We start from the raw sequence: 23,498 nt of genomic DNA on the forward strand, positions 1-23,498 counted from the left end.
CCCATAGAAAAAAATCTGCATTCTGGTCCAAATTGCAAAGGAGATATGTGACACTATAGTTGTGCATGCAAAGGAATATTTTGAGTTCTTCTCCTGCAAAGCAGCCAGTTTTCAAAATATTACACTTTCTTCCATGAATGAGCACTGAACAAGGCTTTGGAAGCTTTTCCTATGCTCAACAAAGAGAATCTAAGAACTGAATTAACTGTACAGTATGCATACCATGTGTAACGGGAGGCCAGTGGTGCCATGCCTTTGCTCACTTGAATTCAGAAACTGAGAGGCTGATATACCAGGAACTGACGCATCTGTACAGATGCGTCAGTTTCCTTGCGTCCTTTGCGTCACCTTCAAATGTCCTTTACAATACAGTGCACCATGGCGCAAGGAATTACAGATGTGTCAGAAATTCTGATGCATCTGTTGGAGGAAAAGTGACGCATTGTTGGGGTTTGTCACAAAAGTAACACAACTCCAGCAATGCGCCAGAAAACATAGGTAGGTCCCATGTAAAGTGCCCTAAGTCAATCCTTACGCCTGGTCTGAGCAGGCGTAGGGATTTTGACGCAGTGAAGGCGCAGAGTGACGCAGTGAAATCTTGTAAATTTCACTGCACCAGTTATACGTGGCTTTTTGCATGGGAACGCCTACCCTGCATACATTATACCTGGCGCAGGTATAATGTGATGCAAAGCTTTACAACGTGACACATCTCCCTAGATGCGTCACGTTGTAAATGGGCCGCAACGTTTACGCTGCCACTGCGGCGCAAAAGTGATGCAAGGGACGTGTAAATCTGACCCTTAATATGGAAAAGTCACTTACAGAGACTGTGGCTTTACCTTAACAGTATTTACAACTCTTATGACAACAGCAGAGTTAGAACAATGTTTTACCATTTTGAACAGAATCAAGACATTCCTGAAGATCACCATGATTGAGGAAGGACTGATGCTTCAGCAATGCTCCATATAGACAGAGACCATTGTAAGAGAATGCCAGACTTTAATGTTCAAGTCATTGAGACATTAGCAGCTATTATAGACAGCTATGCTGATTTTGTCTACAAAAAGTGAGCAATATGTTAATCCTAACATTTCTTGAATGCTGCTAGTTTGTGACCTGCTCAATTGTTCCTAATCTGCTCAATAGATAGTCAAGACTCTGAAATCACTGGTGTATACCAGACTTCAATCAGCTTATGTATATTTTACTATTGGTTGCTCTCAATGAGACTACAGTGCCATGTAGGTTGCCCTACTACCTTTAAATGTTTATTACTTGCTGTCTCACTGTATCCAGCCCAACAAATCACTATAAATTGTATTTTCTCAGTAGATTTAATTTCTAAAGGTATAACTTTAAATAAATGAATATGCGAGGTACTCAGCATTTTTTGCTTGAAGTTTGTTATGAAGTTCTGTGGTTATACTGATTAAGCAGCTACCTACATTATTATCATATGAAATCCATTTATTGATGGCACAACTACACTTTCACAATTACTAAATTAACCATCTTGCTTTCTCAAATTCACTTAAAAATGCACCATTTGACCAATATTTTTTCAAAATTTTCTTTGAGACCCGAACTCACATTGGATCGGCTGTGCTCACTACGTTTGCGCGCCACAGTGCACTCAGCCACAGCATTTACACTCCACCACTATCAAATGTCAACTGCCTTTACTGCATATAAATGAGGAGCTTACTTTCGGCCTTCTTTGTTTCCTTATTGTCACTTAAAGAGAAAACTAGGCCACGTAGCAGTTGAATGTCTACCACACTTGGGGTATCATTAGTCTAGCACAAGGGGGTCACTCTGGGGGGGCATCAATCTCTCTTCCATCCTATCTACCCACAGACTGTTCTTTTGTCCTGTAGGGTAGGCAAGAGTGCTAGAATGTTATAATATTCATCCCCTTCTAAAATGAAGTCAGGGGAACATATGCACAAACCCTGTCTATGATTCCGGGATCAACCTACAATGTTTGCTCATGCACAAACCATGCCCTGTGTCTCTGGAGTTTCTGAAGACCCCTACAAAGATGGCTACAGTCAGGAACCTCACTTGTCTTTGTTAAATTTTTCTAATTGCCTGACAAAGTTAGAATTATTGTATATTATGCACTCTACTCTCCTTAGATTTAAGCCCAACAAGAACATAAATCTGTTATTGATATGATTTATTCTTTATGTGCTGCACTTACCAGGGGTTTTGGCTGTAGGGGGTAGAGTACCTAGTAGGAGGAAAAAATATTACTTATTACTGCAATTATTTATAAAATCAAGACAAATGAAGTTCATCGATTAAATGCTCCCATTTTCCCTTTGTGCTACTTTGTAATGTTATTGGGACATTTTTCAGTCAAGGAAGAATAAACATCAAACCAAGATTTTATATGAATCTCTGCAATATGAAAGTCTAGTTATACTTGATCATGATTACTGAGAGTAGTAGAAACCTTTATTACGTCACTTTTGTTTAGAACAGCAGCCTAGACAGAACCCCCACACCCAGTTAAGAACTGTAAATCAGAACACTCTACAAGTAGGATTATGGCTATTGCGCTTCCCTTGATCAGTGCAGTAGAGATCTGAACCACAGCTGTGGCTGGTTAAAGCATTGTATGGTAACATCTAATTCTCTGTTTGCTAGAGAAAGGTTATATCAAGAGACTACATGACATAAATGTTCCCACAATATTGGTATGGTAGATGAAATTGTGTTTGGGAGATTTAGCTCTTTTTCCAAAAGTCAAAATATTTCTAATTTCTTCTGTATTTCGTAATTCATGTCCTATGCCTGCTGTTCTACATTCAGGCGACTGGATTGTTTTTGTTGACAGCTGCCAATTATTCACTTTATGGTGGATTAAATAGTAAGGACCAGATGTGTGAAGCTATTTAGCACTTCTTAATGAGCTGAATCCCTATTTCGCCTGTTAAAAATGATAAGTGCTCTTCCCAGATGTAAAAAGAACCAAAACCGGTCGCAGTATACGATTTCTACACCGTAGAAATCGCAAATTGTGACAGTGATTTAAGGAATCACAAATAGGGATTCCTAATGCACATGTACAAAGCATTTCCTAGATATGATTTGGGCATTTAGAAAAAGCAATTACCATCCACTTCAAGTGGATGGGAACTATGTGCGAAAAAAAGCCATTAAAAATGCATATTGTTATTGTAATATAAAATGCACATATGCCCCCAGGGCACATGTGCACTTTCATGTGAACTAACAAATGTGGGGTGCCTCCATGGGTGCCTTAAACCCAGAGGCATGCTTGACTTTGTATTTCTTAAAATACGATTTTCTGTAATGAAGGATTCTCCCCTTGTGGGATAATTGTTTTGATAGTTTCACCCCTCCAGAGGGCAGATCAGCTGGTTTTAGGCTTACTTGCCCTTTGTGGAGGCGGAAAGCTACTAGGCACCAGGGAGGTATTTCCCCTTAGGGCAGATTGCGCTTTGTTAGGCTGATCTGCTCCTTGGGATGTTTTTTGTCCCCTTTAGAGATTTTTCAGTGGATTGAGCCTCAGGGTGGGTGGTAACACTTGAGTTTCCTGGGAATAAGTTTATGTATGTGGTGAGAGCTCTGCTTCTGGGATAATGTTTACTTCCATTTGATGGTGCAATGCCTCTTTTCAGGGGAACATGAGTGTATTTTGATATTTTGTTACCAGGTTTATTTGTTTTCATTTTTTTCATTTTTTTATTGTAAACCTATTGTTTCCTTTGACTTGTTGGTAAAGGCTTGTTGCAGCGTGCAGCTTTGGCAGATCTGCAGTTTGTGGAGTTGTTCTTGGTAAGCTACTCATTTCATAATCTTTTCATCTTTTGTGTATCCGTTGTATAATTTGCTTTGTTAGCTTTTTGTGTGATTGCCTTTCAAAGTAACATACTGATTTGTGCATGTTGTTTACTGCCTTGCGTGCAATGTTTTTATCCCCTTTCTTTGCAGAGGGGCTTCATTAGTGTTTGCTGTGTCTGTGCAAAGTAAGTGCAATTGATCCTCACTGTGTGCTGTCTCTGGCAAGTGTGTGGTATTGTAGGCATTTGTGTGCTTTGTTTTGACTGACATATCCTTCTAGATTTTACTATATCCCAGTATTTTTAATTTCCACTTAATAAAGCCCCTCTTTGTTTATTACTTATTATATACAGTGTTGGGTATTCTTCACTTGTTTGTCAAGTTACTTTTCTTTGCAAGGATTATGGCTAACTGCAGGATGACTGCTCAACAGGTTGTTTGTATGCTTTTCGACTCTTCTTTTGACCATGATTATGAGGCTGACTCTGCATCTGAGGCAGAGGTGTAAGGCCAGCATTCTGACAGTAATTTTGTATTAGAGAGGAATTATCTGATGAGGAAACCACCCTCAGTGAAGATGGAGTGCCGTTTTTAGAAGAAGACACTGGTGTGCTAAAGGTGTGCCAATAGTACAGCAAGATTCATCTGGATTGCAGCCTGGGGCTGCAGGGCGTCCCATTGGATGTGCTGGACTATTGGTTGACCCAAACATGGTGCAGTCGGTGTTGCCTGTATTTAGTGGTGGTGCAGGGTGTAGATAGAATTGTGAAAACATTTTGCCTATACATTCTTTTCAGTTGTTAATGGATGGTGTATTTCTGAATGAGATTGTTGAGTAGACTAATTCGTATTCTGAACAGTACTTGAGGGACAACAGTGCCAGACTAAACTCTCATGCTACCTGATCAACTTCCACAAATCTGGATGTGTTGAAGAAGTTCTTTTTGATGGGCCTGAAAAGGAAGCTGTTGCTGTCTAAATATTGTTCTGCTAATCCCCTGGTGGCAAAGACTATATTTCCTGCAACCGTGAGTAATAATCTGATTGTGACCGTCTTTTTAAAGTTTTGCCGGTTCGTGATCACTCTGTAGATTGATTTTCAGAGATCCATGTGCCAGGGAAAAAAAAAGCTGTGGATGAGTCTTTGGTCCTGTTCAAGGGATGACTGGTTTTGAAGCAGTACATTCCTACCTAGAGGGCATGTATATGCTGTCTGAGAGTAGTACTGGACTGTCTATAATTTCACGGTCTAAATGGGTAGCAATTCCAGTACTGACCCCTCTGGGTTCTGTCCACTTTTGTAGTTGCTCAAAGAATTATATGGGAACCTGGTAGAGAGCTTTTTAACAAAGGTCACTTTTTATACATAGATAACTTTTATGCAAGTGCGCCATTGTTCAGGGAATTGTTCAAAGTGGACACTGTAGCTTGTGGCACAATCCGCTCCAACCGTAAAGGTTACCTAAAAGAACTTGTTTGTAAAAAACTTGACAAGAGAAGTGCAGTTCGGTGAGTAGTGATAAATGTCTAGATCTAACATTTTCTGACAGTAAAGATGTCTATATGCTGACCCTTCCATGATGAAAGGACTACACCTGTGAATGTTTGGGGTCAGATTGCTGAAGTGACAAACATGTGTGCATTTTCGACTCCAAAAGGCACATGGGTAGTGTTGATATAGTAGATCAGCGGTTGGAACCTTAGACTGCTGTTTGTTAGGCGTATGTTTGGTATAAGGAGTTGGCTATCTATCTATTCCATGTAGCAACCTTCAATGCTTTTGTTGTTTTTATGGATTATTCACCAGCGTCAAAAATGACATTTGTTCAGTTTCAGCCATCTTGGATAGACAGCCTTGTTGTAGTGGGACAGGCACAAGTTCCTAGAGTAGCAGTGGTGGAGGATGTGGCTAGATTGAACGATCACCACGTTCTTGATTACATTCCTCCCACAGTACAAAAAAACTTTCCAACTAAGAAATGAAGAGTCTGTTACCGAAAAGGTATATGGAAGGACAGTTTTGTGTACTGCCCTATTGTCCTAAACCTGGGCTGTGTGTGCCCACATGTTTAATATTGTACCCCACAGAGAAGAGTTGTTGGTTGCAGTCAGGAGTCAAAAAGTCAACTGACTGGTATGTATCATTTAAAAAATGTTGTTCCGATTTTATGATTGGCATTAGTATGATGTATTTAGTTAGAGCTGTTCTGTTTGGATTTATAGTTTTGTTTCTATTGGTTTGTGTTTTCTTTTTTTTTATTTAAAAATTGTGATGGTGGTGCGTGTGGATTGGTGCTTGGCTGGCTGTGTGAGTGGACTGACGTTTGGCTGGTGTTGTGCCTGGACTAGCGCTTAGCTGGCTGTGGGCATGGACTGGCGTTTGGCTGGTGGTGTGTGTGGACTGGCGCTTGTCTGGAAGTGTATATGTACTGCTTCTTGGCTGACAATGTGCATAGACTGGCGTTTGGCTGGCAGTGTGTATGTGGTGACTTGCTGTTGGTCCCTGCTAGCCAAACGCCAGTGCACACACTCTGTCAACCACCAGCCAATGTGATTGCTTTGTCAGTCTGCTGATATGAGTGTTGTAATTTTCAGGGCCCACGGCTGGCAGTATGAATGGTCATGTATGTATCTCATATGAAAGGTGTCTGAATGGCCTGTAAAGAGTTTGTTGCCTTGCCGGGGCTTTACAGCTCATGTGCTGTGAATCAATGGTTCAGGTTTTCGACCTTTCAATTATTAACAGTGCATATCATTTTTGTGAAATCTTTTGTTATTAACATTTTAGGCTCTGAACCTTCACTCATCCTCATGACAAATCCAACTAGTATGTGTGTGTACTTGAAGAATAGATGAGTGTGAAGTAATAGTTTTCTTTTCTGTCTTTTTTCTGTCAGGGTGTACATTATCTCTACATTGTCTATTGATGTGAGTGTTGTAATGTGCTGGAAGTGTGAAAGATCTTGTTTGTGTCATGTATGAAAGGAGTGTGAATGGCCTGTAAAGAGGTTGGTGCCTTGCCCTGCTATTGAAGCTCACAAACTGTGGTCATTGGTTCAGATCTTAGAACTTTCAGTTATTAAGATTGTATTTAATTTTTGTGAAATTCATTGTCAAACAAATATGCATTTTGAACATTTCACTCACCCTTTTGCCAAATCCAAACAGTATGTGTATGTACATGACAAATAGATGGATGGGAAGTAGTATTTGTCTTTTTTGTCTTTATCTGCCAAGGTGTATATTGTCTCTAGGTAAAATCTACAAATTCTAGTTATTTCCATAAACGAATTACCCAGGGGAGTACAGGATGGTGGGCACTCATTGATCACACCAAGTATTCCAACCACAATGCACAGTAAACCTCAAAATTTGACTAAAGTCACAAATTTTCCTTCTATTACTGTGCCATATTCTTCCAGAAAAGAACCACAGATTTTCTACCACCTAGTGTTCCCCGAGGTCTCCCAATAAAATCCTACCTCACTTGTGTGAGTGGGCCAAGTGCCCGCAACAGGGAAGGGCCCAAAACCTATTGTGGAGACTTCAAAATTATCCATAACAAAACAATCTGGTTTTCCAACAGAGTCACATGGGTTTTTGGTCTCCGGCTCTGCAGGCATCTATGGAAAGCTAACAATCCCAAACATTTTTGAAAACTTGACACCCAGGGGAATCCATGGAGGTGTGGCTGACATTGATCCCCAACATGTTCCTACCAAGAATCCCCAGAAAATCACAAATTTAGCTAAATAAATCACAAAAATTGGGAGTTCTTCTTGGTGTCTACTTTAAAAAAATGTATAGGTTTGCTAGGTATGCCTTGGTGCCGGCTAAGCTAGGGCCCAAAATTCACAGCTATGCACACCACAAAAAAAGTTTAGTTTTTCACTCAAAAAATGTGGTGTTTCCATGTTGCGTTTTGGGCTGTTTTCTCTCGTAGTCACTTGGCCTACTTACACAACTGTGTAGTGTAGTTCCTATTTCCCTTATAGGTTCTGCGCAATGGAATAACATACACGATAGGCTTGGCATAGAACTGAGGTCTGTATGCCCCTATTATGTATATTAAACTTAATTACTGTGTACCCGCTAGCTCAGAGGCCACTAGAAACTTCTTGAAGACAAGAAGGGAATAGCTTCTGGCAACCACATAACATAAAACCCTGATCCCTTAGGATCGTGGAAACTATATACTAGTTTTCATTCAGTCACTCATCTCAGAGAAGTACATAGAAAAAAGAGTCAGGTGTGTTTACAATAAAATTTATTGCAAAGTGATGTCAACGGAGAACATGGCTGCCGCAGGCTAGTGCGGCGCGCGCTTCAGACGCCGGATCTCCATCATCGCAAAGTTGCTGTCACTGCCCTCTCATGGAATGATGCCTTTGTGAGCGGAGCCCGGAATCCTCTGTAATATCAGTATTTGAATCCCCTGGGCGGCATTCGAAGCAGAGCCTGCTCGCATTTTCTAATCGTCCGCAGTTTCTGTTTTTCGGTGTTGGTGAGTGGGCAGCTCCTGTGGATGTGCCGCTGCGACGCCCTTCAATCCCTCCCCGGCAGCTCACTGCCTCCTCGTAGCCCGTGGCAGAGAGCAGCCGTGGAGCTCCACCGAGGTTGTTTGGCTCGGGGACAGCTAAGAGGTAGGCTGGGCTGTGCTGGGGAAGCGGGACAAAGACTGCTGCAGCGACGGATTCCCTTGGAGGGGGCTTGTGATTTTGGAGCGGAGGCTGGAGTCAGCAATAGAGAGCAAGAGCAGATCGGAGTTGAACAGGGGAGTGTGACTGGAGGGGCTTACGAAGCCGCCGCTGCAATTTGTGATCAAATAGAGGAGGCTGCGGGGGTTATTGAGAGAGAGGAGGTATCAGAAGTATTAGAGATATCAGAATTAATCAAACCCAAAGATAAAGATAAAAACACCCCCTTTAGAAAAACGAATGTTAAGAGCACCAAGAGCCTGAATGAGAAGGTGGGAAAGAAACAGAGGTCGGGTAAGAAAAAACTACAACTCCCAGAATCCCCTTCTTCAGAAAAAGTGGCGACAATAGAACCCTCCACTTCTATCTCCCTAGATTTAGCAAAAGTTAGGCTCAATCAGCAGTCTATTATCAAGGGGAAAATAAGCAAAACAAAAAACAGCAAAGGCGGTCCTCAAGGGGGAGTCCAAAATCTTAAATTTGAAAAGCAGTTCTGGGAGAATTACCCCCTCTCTGCGTTCATATATCAAAGTTCTGCCTCAGGTATTGGATTTGATACCGGCTAATAATTCAGACAAGGGCGATAACTTAAGCACACCTTCTCTTCTCTTATCCACAAAAATAAACTCGGACAATTACAACAGTAACTGTGAGCTTAAGATTCCTACCCCAGTAACAGATATGGCGGAGTTTCCATCTCTTCCATCTCTTCCACTACCGAGCGTATCAGCAAATATACTAGAAAATGAAGGAGGTGCGCAAGTCGCAATACTCAGAGAAAACACACACAATTTAGCGGAGGGAGACGAGGGCGAAGGAGATAAAAGCGAAAGGCCCACCCACACTGAGAGCGCATTGGAAGTCCTGGTAGCTTCAATAGCTTCGATGAGAGAGGAGATTCGCAATGACTTTCTGATTTCTAAGGCAAATCAGAATGATATCCTGACGTCCTGTGAGGCATTGGAGAGGAAGGTGGATGGGCTGGGAGAAAGAACAGAATTATTGGAGTGCTCTGTTGGGGCGATGAAAGCAAATCTGGAGGCATCTGAGTCGAAAATTCTAACTTTACGGAGGGAAGGGGATGCTATGAAAGAAAGAGTGGAATCTTTAGAGAATTATTCACGATGAAACAACCTGCGTCTTCTGAAGATACCTGAGGGAAAGGAAGGCGGAGACCTTAAGACCTACATAATTAAATTACTGAAGGAGTCCCTAAATTTCGAGGAGTCAGCAGAGGAGCTTGATAAAGATATACGGAGAATCCATCGTGATCCTTTCCGGTTGAATCCCGGTAGAACTAAACCTAGGAAAATTAAGATTAACTTCCTGACGTATTCTTTGAAAGAAAAAATTCTTAATCTTGCTCTTAAACTAAAATCTATAAAAGGACCTGATTTTCCCTTTGAAATACGCTCTGATCTCTATAAACCCACGCTGGATAGGCAGTAGGAACTGGGTCAGAGGATGGACAAATTTAGAGCTGCTGGCGCTACAGTTCAGATGAGGTTCCCTGCATTTTTGCGGATTATGTATAATAATAAAATGCACAACGTCAGATCACCTTTTGAGGCCGATGAACTATTGGAATCCATCTGTAATCATTCCCAGGGCAAACTCTAACTGATTAGAACTATTAAGCTCTTGTTCATATACCATACAGCTCACCTATACCATTTGATACATATTGAGAACAGAGGATAGGAACATCGAACCTTTCTGAAACACTCTACTCAATGTCTCATACTAAATCGCCTGGCACAGGAATCTGTAGTAAGCTTCTAGCATGTTAAGTTAGAAATAGATTCTGAGTTAGTTTAACGACAAGAAGAAGATATATATAAAAAAAAAAAGAACACACACAAGGATTCATAAGATTAATAGGACGGGGAAGGGAAAAAAGAGGGAAAAAAAGGAGGGGAAAAATAAGAAAAAAAAAAGATATATACACAAAAAAAGAAGTAGAAAGATCCCTAAAGTGTAAAAAAAAAAAAGAGGGAGAAGAATGTGTAAATATTTTTTTTTACATACGTCTATGTTTTTCAGGGGGTAGCGGGGGCACTTTGCGATGTGGGAGGAGAAGGCGTTGTAAGACGCGAATCCGGCCCTACATCTGGTAGGATTAAGTACGGGAGAGTTCTCCAAGGGTGGGGTGGAAGGGGTGGGTGGAGGAGGGGGAAGCATTAAAATTCAAAAAAATCCTCAGGAGTCTGGCCTTCCAAGACAAGTTTTCAGTCCAAGTAGAGGAAACTGCCATTTTTGGGATAATAATATAAGCATGAGAGGTAGGGAAGTGTAAATAGGGATGGATGTTGGAAGATGACCTCTGTTCAGTTCCTATCTTGGAATGTCAATGGACTGCGCGTGCGAGGTAGAAGAGAACGTATTTTACAATATTTACGAGACTCTCCAGCGCAGATCATAGTCATCCAAGAATCACATCTTTTAAAAAGTGAGGCCAACAGAATATTAAAAAAACAGAGATGGATAGACAAATTTATTAGTACTGATCACAACGCAAATATAAGAGGAATTCTCCTAATTTGCAAAAAATCTGCAAAGGTTCAGATTCTTCATTATAACGAAGACCAAAGTGGTAGATGGCTCTTGGTGAGTATGTCTATCAATGGTTGGGTGTGTAATCTAGTTGGATATTATGGTCCCAACACAGATGATTCGTCCTTTTTAGAAACAATAAGGAACCATTTAACGACCTCTTTGGATCCAATACTATGGACAGGGGACTTTAATGTTGTATTAAACCCAAAACTAGACAAATCCACCCACCATAGTGGTCATAGAGGTCATGCTCCTTCTAAATCTAGACAGTCCCTTAAGGGGATAATGGAACAAATAGGCCTGGCAGGCTTATGGAGAGAAAAAGCGGGTAATAAACAACGGATATCCTATAGAAACTTAAAATACAAACACACCTCAAGAATTGATTATGCGTTATTTAGCTATTGCCTCCAAAACTCTATAACTAGTATTAACTATATTCCCTCTCATCTATCGGATCATTCATCTCTTATTTCTTTTAAAACTTCCTGCTCAAACTAAACATCCTTCCTGGTCATTCGACCGCTCTATCTTGTTAGATCAAGAGGAAGTGACATATTTGATGAGTGAAACAAGTACGTTTTTGGATATAAATTTGAGCTCAGCTCCCCTTGACACGGTATGTGAGGCTCTAAAAGCATTCTTGAGAGGATGTATAACAAACAGATCCTCCCACCGGCATAAAATGTTTAGGTTGAAGATTAAAAAACCTTGAACAAGAACTAGGAAAGATTGAGCAGAGGCTTGAAGCCTCAATTGGTTCACCTCAAGACCAAACAAATATGTGTGACCTGAAAAATCAACTAGATAACATATTACAAGAGAGAGTATCGAAGAGATGGGAGGCGAGTAAAATCTCTCATTTTGAATTTGGAGAAGCAGCGGGTAAGATTTTGGCTTGGAAGGTCAAGGCCGATCAAGCCAAAAATTATATAAGAGAAATCAATGTTGAGGGCGAGAGTGCTGCTAGAACATCTACTAAAGAGATAAGTACTGCCTTTAAGGGAATTCTTCAAGGAAATATACAGGGAAGATACCCCAGACGATCAGCACATAAGGGACCTATGGTTAAATCAGTGCACTCTACCGTCCCTTTCATCCATACAGCGCGAAGGGATCGAGATGGAAATCTCTGAGACGGAAGTGAGAAATGTCATTAGGTCACTAAAGCATGGTAAGGCCGCTGGCCCTGATGGGCTTCCAGGTGAATTATATTGTGCCCTGATAGATGTAATCATCCCTATTTTAACGGCCCTCTTCAATGGAATCTTGAGGGAGGGACAAGACCCCCCTAGATCTTGGGGTGAGGCTACTATAGTATTGATCCCCAAATCAGGTAAAGACCCAACTTTATGTGGGTCATACCGCCCAATATCATTACTGAACGGCGATTATAAGATCTTTGCTTCCATCATGTCATCTACATTGGGTTCAGTAGTGGGGGAAATCATACACCAGGACCAGAAGGGATTTATTAAAGGTCTCCAGCTTTCCGATCTGATGTATGATCTTGTGGGGGCAATCAATATCGCCTCATCCTTTTCCCTTACGTTGGCAACACTCACCCTAGATGCGACTAAAGCCTTTGATAGGGTCAATTGGTCCTATCTTGGTGCTATCTTGAAGAAGTTTAACTTCGGTAAGAAGTTCTGTCACACTGTAGCACTTATGTACAATGCACCATCTGCACGGCTCTTAATAAATGATACACTGTCTGACTCATTTAAAATCTTGAGAGGTACAAGACAGGGCTGCCCGCTCTCCCCTCTCCACTTCAATTTGTACATTGAACCATTTGCAGAAGTTTTAAGGGGAGATGTACTTATTCCATCATTCAGATTTGGGGAGTGGGAAAGGTGGGTAGCTCTTTACGCAGACAACATTTTAATTCTAACCTCAGATCCAGAGACCTCATTTCCAGAGGTTATTAAGAGAGCCGAAGAGTTTGGCCGCATCTCGGGGTATGAGATAAACGCAAGTAAAACTGACATCATGGCATGGAATATCCTCAATTTACAGCTAGATGTGACCAACTCAATGCGTTATCTGGGTATCCGAGTGTTACAAGATGTCTGTAAAATTGCTCAAGTTAACCTAGAGAGAGTGTTCAATGAGAGTAGGAAACTGTTAAAATCTTGGTCCAATCTTCCATTGACTATCCTCGGCAGAATAAGTCTGATAATGATGTCTATCCTGCCTAAATGTACTTTTATTTTTAATACCATCCCCCTCGCATTCGACAACAAAATCTTGGAGAAATGTCAGAGAGAGCTAAACTCCTTTGTTTGGAACTATAAATCAGCGAGAGTGGCATGGAAAAAACTGAGGAGGAGGAGGGAAAAGGGGGGACTGTCCTTGCCTGACTTGCAGTATTATGCCTCGGCCTTTCAGTTGTCTCATTCCAGAATGCTTTTAAAAGTTCCATCTAACACATCTATTGGCGTAATGTTTAAAGCCACGCTGATTGGAGCTAATATACCAACTAATGGTTTCATGTTTAAATTTGGGGATCAGAAATACTTCAAAAAAGTGAAGCTAAAAACTCTTATGTCCCAGGCGAAGGTCTGGTCACAAATAAGGAAAAAACTAGGTCTGCCGTATTTCTCAAATTATGCACCTATCTGGGAATCTCCCGGGTTACCGCTCTGTCTGAAAGATAGGCTGGCAATACCGGTGAGAGATGGAGGAATATCAACCTGGGGTGATTCGCTTGTTGGCGAATCACTGAGGTCCTGGGAGGAGTTACTGGAACAGCTGGGCTTAGAGTTTTCGAGGTTCAAGTTTATACAACTAGATAGTTGGGAGAAAGCACTGGCTAGGTCAGGGGTAACACTTGGGAAGAGCAGTACTATAGAACAAAAGTTGGTAGAACGACTAGGAGGGGGTAAAGAAGTTTTGCAGTGGTACTGGAATCTGCTAGAGGAGATAGACGGTGAATTCACCCTCCCGGAGCAACTATGGGGAACAGAGCTCGGGGCCCAAAGTATTGACATCTGGCAGAAATCTTGCACCCTGCTATACAAAATTGTTAAACCTGCATGGCTAAGGCGTAACCATTTTTTTACAATACATCGAGCCTATTTCTCCCCCCTAAAACTGTCTAAATTCATTCCAGGAAAGAAATGCAACAAATGCAATTATATTGCGGCCTCGGACATCCATATGTTTAAAGATTGTCCTAACAAACACAGTTCTGGAATGAAGTGAAAGAGACTCTGGACTCCATTCTTAATATCTCGGTGTCCATTACATTACCTCTTATTATATTTGGATGGAACAACAGTTTAAAGGGTCATGCAAGGACATTTTTATTTTACGCAGTACTACTCGCAAGAAGACAGATATGTAAGGTCTGGACAGAAAATACGGCACCAACACACGCAAACTGGTTGTCATCCCTGTATGAAACATCCAAGACAGACATGCTGAGATCCTGCAGCACACGTAATGTGGCTTTTTGAGACTTTTTGGTTCAGTGGACACAATAGCCGGGGTATTTTTTTTTTTTCCCCGGTCCAATGATGAAGAGGTACAGGGGATACTCCAAGAACTAGGCCCCCCTCTCGGTTTTATGGCTGGTTCCACAGGTTTTAACACCAAGTTTGGAATCATCCCCTGTACCTCTTCGGGTTATCTCCTGCCGATTCTCACTAATCGCGTTTTCTGGTGCAGCTACAACTACGCACTCTGATTTAAGACGCGCATGGCAGTTGGAGGCTAATTAAGAGGAGGGCAAGGCAAATGAGGATAACAATTTTTTTTTATTGCAGAGTTGTAATACTAGTTCTGGTTATATGTGCTGCAACAACTGTTGGACTGTAGCAGAGAATTATGGCCAGCAGTGGAGTTAAATAAAAAGGCATTGTATAGTTCTACCATTTTAAAATAGTAATGAACACATACATGAAATACAGAATGCATTAAGATAAAGCCTATACCCCTAAGATGCCTAACTAGATGTACCAAAGTGTACCTAGCATGTGTGCAGGTCTTAGAGAGCCAAGAATCCCCCTAGGATTTAGTCTAACCCCATTACCTTAGTGGGACTTCATCCTGATTCTCGAGCTGGACCGTCCAGGGTGGGTGAGGGACTTCTGCCAGCTGGAGCTGTGGCATGACGCAGGTTGCAGCGTCTCAGATATCAGAGTGTCAGCATCGAAATCTCGGTCTCCTCTCTTTTGCTTGGTCAAATGGAGGTATATTTATACCGGATAGGTGCATTGGAATGTTGGTATTGACGTCATGCATATTTAATGAGTTCTTGAAGAAATCAATAATCCTGTGCTAGGTAAAATCCCAAGAGCTAGGGGTCTGTTTCTAAGAATTCGTTGTGACTTTAGGTTAGTCACTGTTGGACATGGAGATGACGTATTTAGGATGGACCGTCTTCTGCACCCAGAGCACACGTCAGATAAGGGACAGCCTCTTTTGCTCGTTATTGTAAAGGGAGGGCCAATGTAGGTGAAAGGGCCTTAACTCGGTGAACGGGCCTGCCAGTCTCTGTGGCACGAAGGATTTGTGCCTCTGAAACGGTGCACCTATGTTGGGTCTCAATTTAACATATAACAACTGAGGTACCATTTTTAGTGGGAGACTTAAGAGAATGCAGGGAGGGTGGAAGTTATGGCTCCCAAAGATTCCTCCAGAACTTTCCATCACAGAAATGTAGGAAAGATTTCGAAGTTTGCGAGGGATTTTAGGTAACATAACCTGGTGAGAGCCACACAAGTCACTCCATCCTGGATTCCACTGCATGTTCAGGTTTTAAAAATGTACAGTTTTGCAAGGTTTTACTAGATTCCAGCTGAGCTAGGGACGATAATCCACAGCTAATCACATTGCAAAAAAAGGATCCGTTTTCAGTGGAAAAATGTGATGCGTTTATGTTGCATTTTGGGCCAATTCAGTATGTGGGCATAGGCCTAACCTCACAAGCTTGGTATCTTTTTTTCGGTAGACTTGGGGAAACAGAGAATAGTAGAACACATGGTATTACCATATGGCCGAGATACCCGCCACCCCCTCTCAACACAATCCCCAAAAGGAGGGAAACCGGAAACAGTTCTTGAAGTTTTTGGAAGTGGGATGGAGTGACCATCCCGGCCGTATTTATTAAAACAAAATTAAAACATTAAACGTTTCATGTTATGTACAATTTCATTACCATATTGCGATGTTTGGCTAACCTTAACAGATTCTCTAATACAGAGGTTCTCCTAGCCGAACTAGCAACCTACAAAACATTTCTTGACATATTGAAATTGTACAACCTAACGTTTAAGGGCCAACGGCAAGGTCATAACCGGTGTCAAGATCCCTAACCAGACTTACCCCTCCCACTTGGGATGGGCGACAGCACGGAGGCGTACCTCAAGTGCAACTACTACCAATTTCCCTTGACTTGACGGGGGCACCTAAAAACTCGACGCCAGTTAAAGGTCGTTCGAATACTCGTGTGAGGTATCTAGAAGGTATCGTGGACCTTATCCCAACCCCACACAACTTACCGCATCTGCCGTCGCAGATGTCACTGGCCCCGGGAAATTCCCCAGGAGGGGGCTGTAACCCCTCCTACAAAGGAAGGGGCCTTGACCGCCTTTCCTTTACTTCCGGCGACCCATCCTTAGAAGGGACCGCCTCCCCATTGAGGGGCCAATGGCCACCTCTCCCGAGCGCTCCCATCCGTGTTGGGTGACGCCCACTCATAGGGATCTACTAATTAGTGCTCACCGATCATGACCTTACCGCCTACCAAAATAAATACGACAGTGCAAATTAACCTAAGAATACATTGGCCACTATGACCGAAAGAGCATGCATCAAAATTCAACACTAAACTGAATATCTTTAATGGCAAACATACTCAAAAAACGACCATTCTTTATTAACTCAACATCAACATGGCACTACAACCTGTAAACGAAAACAGAAGCAAAATTAATCAACTTTATTATACACAACTGGCTGTCTTCAGGGGCTGGTGGGTGGGTCAAAATTGACTCTTCGTTCTGTCCCGAGCTCACGTGCAGCGAGGAGGTGCAGCTTCAGAGCACAAGAACAAGAGGATGTCTTCTGGTCTTGCGTCCCTTTTTATCCGTCTTCTGGGCGGGCGTATACCCGCCCCTGCCTGCCCTGAGGGCGTGGCTGGCTGCGTCGGTGTCTAGGCCAGCCCACTCTAGGGCGGGAACGAGCGCGCCCCAGCTACGCCGCTTCGGGCATACCAGCTGAGACGCGCCTCCCGCCCAAAAAATGGCTTCCCGGGGGGATCGAGGCACTTGGCCATACGTTCGGGGGGACCGAGTTGGTCGCCCCTTTCCATATGGCCGAGATACCCGCCACCCCCTCTCAACACAATCCCCAAAAGGAGGGAAACCGGAAACAGTTCTTGAAGTTTTTGGAAGTGGGATGGAGTGACCATCCCGGCCGTATTTATTAAAACAAAATTAAAACATTAAACGTTTCATGTTATGTACAATTTCATTACCATATTGCGATGTTTGGCTAACCTTAACAGATTCTCTAATACAGAGGTTCTCCTAGCCGAACTAGCAACCTACAAAACATTTCTTGACATATTGAAATTGTACAACCTAACGTTTAAGGGCCAACGGCAAGGTCATAACCGGTGTCAAGATCCCTAACCAGACTTACCCCTCCCACTTGGGATGGGCGACAGCACGGAGGCGTACCTCAAGTGCAACTACTACCAATTTCCCTTGACTTGACGGGGGCACCTAAAAACTCGACGCCAGTTAAAGGTCGTTCGAATACTCGTGTGAGGTATCTAGAAGGTATCGTGGACCTTATCCCAACCCCACACAACTTACCGCATCTGCCGTCGCAGATGTCACTGGCCCCGGGAAATTCCCCAGGAGGGGGCTGTAACCCCTCCTACAAAGGAAGGGGCCTTGACCGCCTTTCCTTTACTTCCGGCGACCCATCCTTAGAAGGGACCGCCTCCCCATTGAGGGGCCAATGGCCACCTCTCCCGAGCGCTCCCATCCGTGTTGGGTGACGCCCACTCATAGGGATCTACTAATTAGTGCTCACCGATCATGACCTTACCGCCACAGGCCCGGATAGTTGACCGGCTATCCGGGCCCCCCACAAAAGTCCTACCTAAAGGTCATGTTTCAACGTTTTTAACCATGCTAAGAAATCTCCTATGAGTAACTCATTTCCCACCCGAGACAAATGCACACCATCCCTTAAATACATACTGTCCTCATTAATACAACCATGCGAGATAGAATGCAATGTCCTGGAACGGAACAACCTATTCACTTTGTTATTAAGTTTTCTAACAGAATGGTTCAAAGCATGAATCGAAAAAGCCCCCCGCCACACTTTTCGTGGGATCATATGAGACCACGCAATTATGCACCCCAGAACTTTCCTTGCCAACCAACTTACAGTGGAAAGCATTGCCTCTAGGAGAAGTCGTCTACCGGTGGTGACCAAATCATTGCCCCCTAAATGCACTATGACTATAGACGGCGGTGACCTCGTCCGCCCTAACAAACCCTCAAAGAATGCCTGAAACTGGTCAATACAGAGACCGCCCCTTCCGTAGAAGGACATTCTGTACCCGTATTCCCCAGCTACGTGAATCATATCACCTGCTTCGAATACGTCTGCGGCACGCCTCACGTATGAGTGGCCCACGACCCACACCTCCTTTCTCACAGCCGGTGATGTCTGACCGCTGGCCTGGTGTTGGGTCGCCTGCATAGTCCGCCCCGCCTCGAAGGCTTGCGTAACTGAAAACCAAACAAAGACAAGAAGCGTGAGTACATTATTACAGCTTCACAACATGTGCAACCGCACATACCTCTTATAACAATTGGAGGACCAACGCCCCACTCGTTTTACTTGTTCCACATTCAGACCCCGGGCTGTAGCTTCGGTGGCAGCCCCTATCCGAAAGGAATGGGTCCCAAACTCGCCCGGGTCCAAGCCCGCTGCGGTAATTGACATCGCCAGCACCCGCTGAAACTGAAATCTCGTCAGTGGGGTGGCGTCAGCGTGTCTCAACAATGTCCCTCCCCAGGATGCCACCCTTCGTGCTAGGTAGTCTTCTAAACACTTTACCGGACACATGGAGGACCCTGGAATCCTGCGAATGACTATGCAGTCCCCTATCCCATCTTGATCGGTTTTGGACCTGACAAAGGATACAGTCATCGTCTCACCCCTGATCTGAACGTGTTCCCGGCACAGACCCCCCGCAACATCCTGCTTGTTCCTTGCCACCAGCTCACTTATCCTCATTGCCCCGTGAAATGCAAGCGTAAAAGCAGCTCGGAACAAACAGGCCTCGAACTGAGACGAGCATGTGGCGGGGAGTGTGGCCAGCAACTGGGACAACCTATCCAGACCTATCGGGCGCCTCTCGTCTACTCTGCGACCCTCAAGGCATTGCCACCCACGCAGCGCTTTCTGTACTACAAAAGACGCTGTCGGGTCCTGGATATTATGAGCCCTGGCAACAAAGGAAATAGCAGCACGATGCCTCTGGGCTGTAGCCACCGACTTCCCAGCCCTACGCAAGGACATCAGAAAATGTACTACCCAATCCTCATGCCCCCAAAGCCCCCCTCTCTCAGTCCCCAAAAAGGCTAAATACGCCCGAAACGCCCCTTCGTATGCCTTCCTCGTCCTTGGTGCTAGACTCTCTCCCACGAGGTAGCGAAGTTCAGGGCACCGAGAGACCAGAGAGCTTCGGGAAAGGGTGCCGGCTCTGGGTCCGCTGAGGGAAAGAAACCCAAGAAAGCCTGCATTTGAAAACGAGACAGTGCATCAGCAGCCTGATTCATCACCCCTGGGACATGTTTTGCTCTGAATACCACGTTCAGTTGCATACACAGTAAGACAATTTCCTTAAGCAGCCTTAAAATCATTTTACAACGTGCTGCCTGACTATTGATGCAATCTACAACGGTCATATTGTCGGACCAAAATATGACGGAGTGATTTTTGAATCCATCGGGCCACGTTCTGAGGGCCACCAAAATGGGAAACAGTTCAAGGAAAGCAATATTACTCGTCAGCCCCTCTTCATGCCACCAAGTTGGCCACCTTTGTGCCGACCATTTTGTGCCGAAGATGGCGCCGAAACCCATGCTTCCCGCTGAATCCGTCCATAGACCAAGCTCTTCAGAGGACAAGGCCGGTTTGTTCCAGACGACTCGACCATTGAAATCCGCCAAGAATGCTAACCAAATACGCATGTCTTGGCGGACCTCGGCCGATAATCTCGTGCGATGATGACCCTCTTTCAGGCCGACCATCGCCTGGGCAATTGAACGGGAAAAAGGGCGGGCCATCGGGATCACCCTTAGAGCAAAGTTCAACTTCCCCACCAATTGCTGCAATTGATGCAGCGTAACTTTAGAAGCATTTATACACACTTGCAGGGCTGCCCTGAATTTCGATACTTTGGGGGCTGGTAAACGAAAACAACCCTCACTAGAGTCCAACTCGATCCCCAGAAACTCGAGGCAAGTCGTGGGACCCACAGTCTTACCTGGTGCCAATGGCACGCCAAATCGATCCATTAATACACAAAATTCAGCCAAGGCCCGGGCACATTCGTCATCCCCAGCGGCCCCAAGGAACAGAAAGTCATCAAGGTAATGCATCACATTCCGAAAACCCGTTTCCTTCGTGTAAACCCATTGTAAGAAACTACTGAATTTCTCAAAATATGCACAAGATATAGAGCACCCCATCGGCATACACCTATCCATGTAATATGAACCTTGAAACACGAATCCCAGAAGACGTTGATCATCCGGGTGTACCGGGAGCAAACGGAACGCTGACTCGATATCCGATTTCGCCATCAGCGTCCCGGGCCCCAGGCGATTCAAAATGGCTACGGCCTCATCGAATGATGCGTACCGCACCGAACATACCCCTGGATCAATTGCATCGTTCACAGAAAGGCCATGAGGAGCTGATAAATTGTGGATCAATCGAAACTCACCTGGGTCCTTTTTGGGGACCACCCCTAAAGGAGAACAGACAAAATTCTGTACCGGGGGAACACTAAACGGGCCGGCAACCCGACCTCGGATAACCTCTTTCCGGATTTTATCCTGAACTACATTCGTATGCTGTAAGACAGAAAGTTGGTTCTTACACGTCCCGACACCCTGAAAGTCCCCCACCGGGATGCGGAAACCATATGAAAAACCGTTTCGCAGCACCCCAGCAGAAGTACGATCTGGGTATTCGCTGAGCCAAGGAATCATCGCCAAGGTATCAATCGGGGTTGGTAAGGGCGCCCCTCGGACTACATTAGACCTGTTTGGCGCCTCCTCTACCCCCATTTTCACCCGTTTTGGCTCTGCACGAGGACTCAGGATGGGGGGCCCCGCAACCACTACATTCGTGCTTGAATTTACAGGATCCCGGGGGCCTAGTACATTTACCTTTGTTGAAATTGAAACAGAAACCCCTCTTCCCTGTGTTGCCAGCGGGTCTCGGATAATCGTCGGTACCCGTACCCGACCGAAAGGGCGTCCCCCCATATTGGCGGGAGGATTCACCCACAGTACTCCCCACCAACGGTATTTTCAACATCCCGGACTCTTTCATTTTATCCCATGTCAGAGAATCATAACAGTCCCAGGTTAAACTTTTGTTATGCTCCATTGCCTTCCTGAACAGGTTGTCATAACAGAACCATTGGTTACCTTGGTGCGATATCGAGTACCCCATAATTCGTGACTGATATACTGGAAACTCAGGGAGCAATTCAGGCCTACGTTACCCTAAGATTGACGTAAAAATTCCCCATGCATTGCCCCAATTGCCAATATTCTCATTCACTTTAAAGGCGGCCATTTTTGCGCGCCAAACACTTGGATGCATCAGATCCTTCTGACTCTTAACAGTTTCAACTTCATAATGATCAACAAGCAAGGAGAAAATGTTTACGTATTCCCCAGCCCAAATCTTTTCCTTTATAGCCAAAGGAACATGTTGCCCCAATTCTTCTCTACGAGAGGGTGTTGACTCATCCCTCGCGATCGGCAATGGCCGCTTACCTGCACCGGACGCTGCTTCCGTCCCTCGTGGCTTGACTATCGCCGCATCCGGCGCGGGCACCTTGGCTGTATCCCGTTTCTCGCGCAACTGCTTTATGAGTGCTTGCGCTTCGGCAGCCATGGCGCCCCCATTACTGTCCCCCAACCATGCTGCTAACTGTGCCGCCAACTCGGGAGGCATATCCTCGGCAGATGTCGGGGTGACTACGACGGGGATCGGATTCCCTTCCTTCGGTACCGGGGCCGGTACCGGAACTGGCGCCTCGAGCGGGGAACAGGGAACCGGGACGTCTCCCCCGACCGGCCCCCTTCTCGGCTTCTTTGGCCTCCCTTCGGCCGGTGGACGCCCGGATCCCTCCTCCCCGTCTCGCTCCGCCAACTGCCTCTTTATTTCGGACATGTCCTTCATAAGGGCCCGAACCATCTGGTCAGTTGACATTCCCTTCGCGCCTTTCTTGGGCATCTCTCAGACGAAGTATCTAGAAGACAAAAAGAAAGATTAAAACGCTCAAAATTGGCTCTTCGTTCTGTCCCGAGCTCACGTGCAGCGAGGAGGTGCAGCTTCAGAGCACAAGAACAAGAGGATGTCTTCTGGTCTTGCGTCCCTTTTTATCCGTCTTCTGGGCGGGCGTATACCCGCCCCTGCCTGCCCTGAGGGCGTGGCTGGCTGCGTCGGTGTCTAGGCCAGCCCACTCTAGGGCGGGAACGAGCGCGCCCCAGCTACGCCGCTTCGGGCATACCAGCTGAGACGCGCCTCCCGCCCAAAAAATGGCTTCCCGGGGGGATCGAGGCACTTGGCCATACGTTCGGGGGGACCGAGTTGGTCGCCCCTTTCCAATTGTCTTTCTATTCATGTCTGCCTTCCAAATGTAAGAAAGTGTGTAAAAAGAAGTCATCTTGAAAATGCCCTCTAATTCACATGGTAGTATGGTTACCCACAAATTCAGATATATGCAGATAACCAGTGCTCCTAAACTCCGTATCTTGTTCCCAATTCAGAAATTCATAGGTTTCCTTGATACCTAATTTTCACTCTTTATATTTTTCTAAAGGATCTGCTGTATACCTGGTATACAATGAAAAACCATTGCAAAATGCATCTAAGTTATTGGTTCTGCGTACCTCAGTTTCATGGTGAATCCACACGCCCTATATATCCCCGCAACCAGAAGGGTCCAGTGAATAGAAGGGTATATTGCTTTAATAAATCTGCCATAGTTAGAAAATGGTACAGGTGAAAATGGAGGCATAGATGGCTGTTTTTTGCAACTTAATTACAATATTGGTTTATTTCAACTGTTACTTTATATAGGAAAACTTTGAAGGATCAACACTAACAACACTTTGCTCTATTTATATAATTATGTCTACT

At 44.5% G+C, this 23,498-nt stretch overlaps 1 protein-coding gene across 1 annotated transcript in view; it reads right to left on the bottom strand.

The window, feature by feature from the left end:
* Nucleotides 1-23,498, bottom strand: part of LOC147712246 (uncharacterized) — a 168,015-nt gene that overhangs the window by 113,928 nt on the left and 30,589 nt on the right. Inside the window, exon 10 of the mRNA XM_086919606.1 lies at nucleotides 2,210-2,239. Within this exon, the coding sequence (XP_086775732.1) occupies nucleotides 2,210-2,239 (30 nt within the window). The remainder of the gene's footprint in view (nucleotides 1-2,209; nucleotides 2,240-23,498) is intronic.

Source organism: Lissotriton vulgaris, chromosome 5 (genome assembly GCF_964263255.1).
Source record: "Lissotriton vulgaris chromosome 5, aLisVul1.2, whole genome shotgun sequence".
Taxonomy (NCBI): Eukaryota; Metazoa; Chordata; class Amphibia; order Caudata; family Salamandridae; genus Lissotriton; species Lissotriton vulgaris.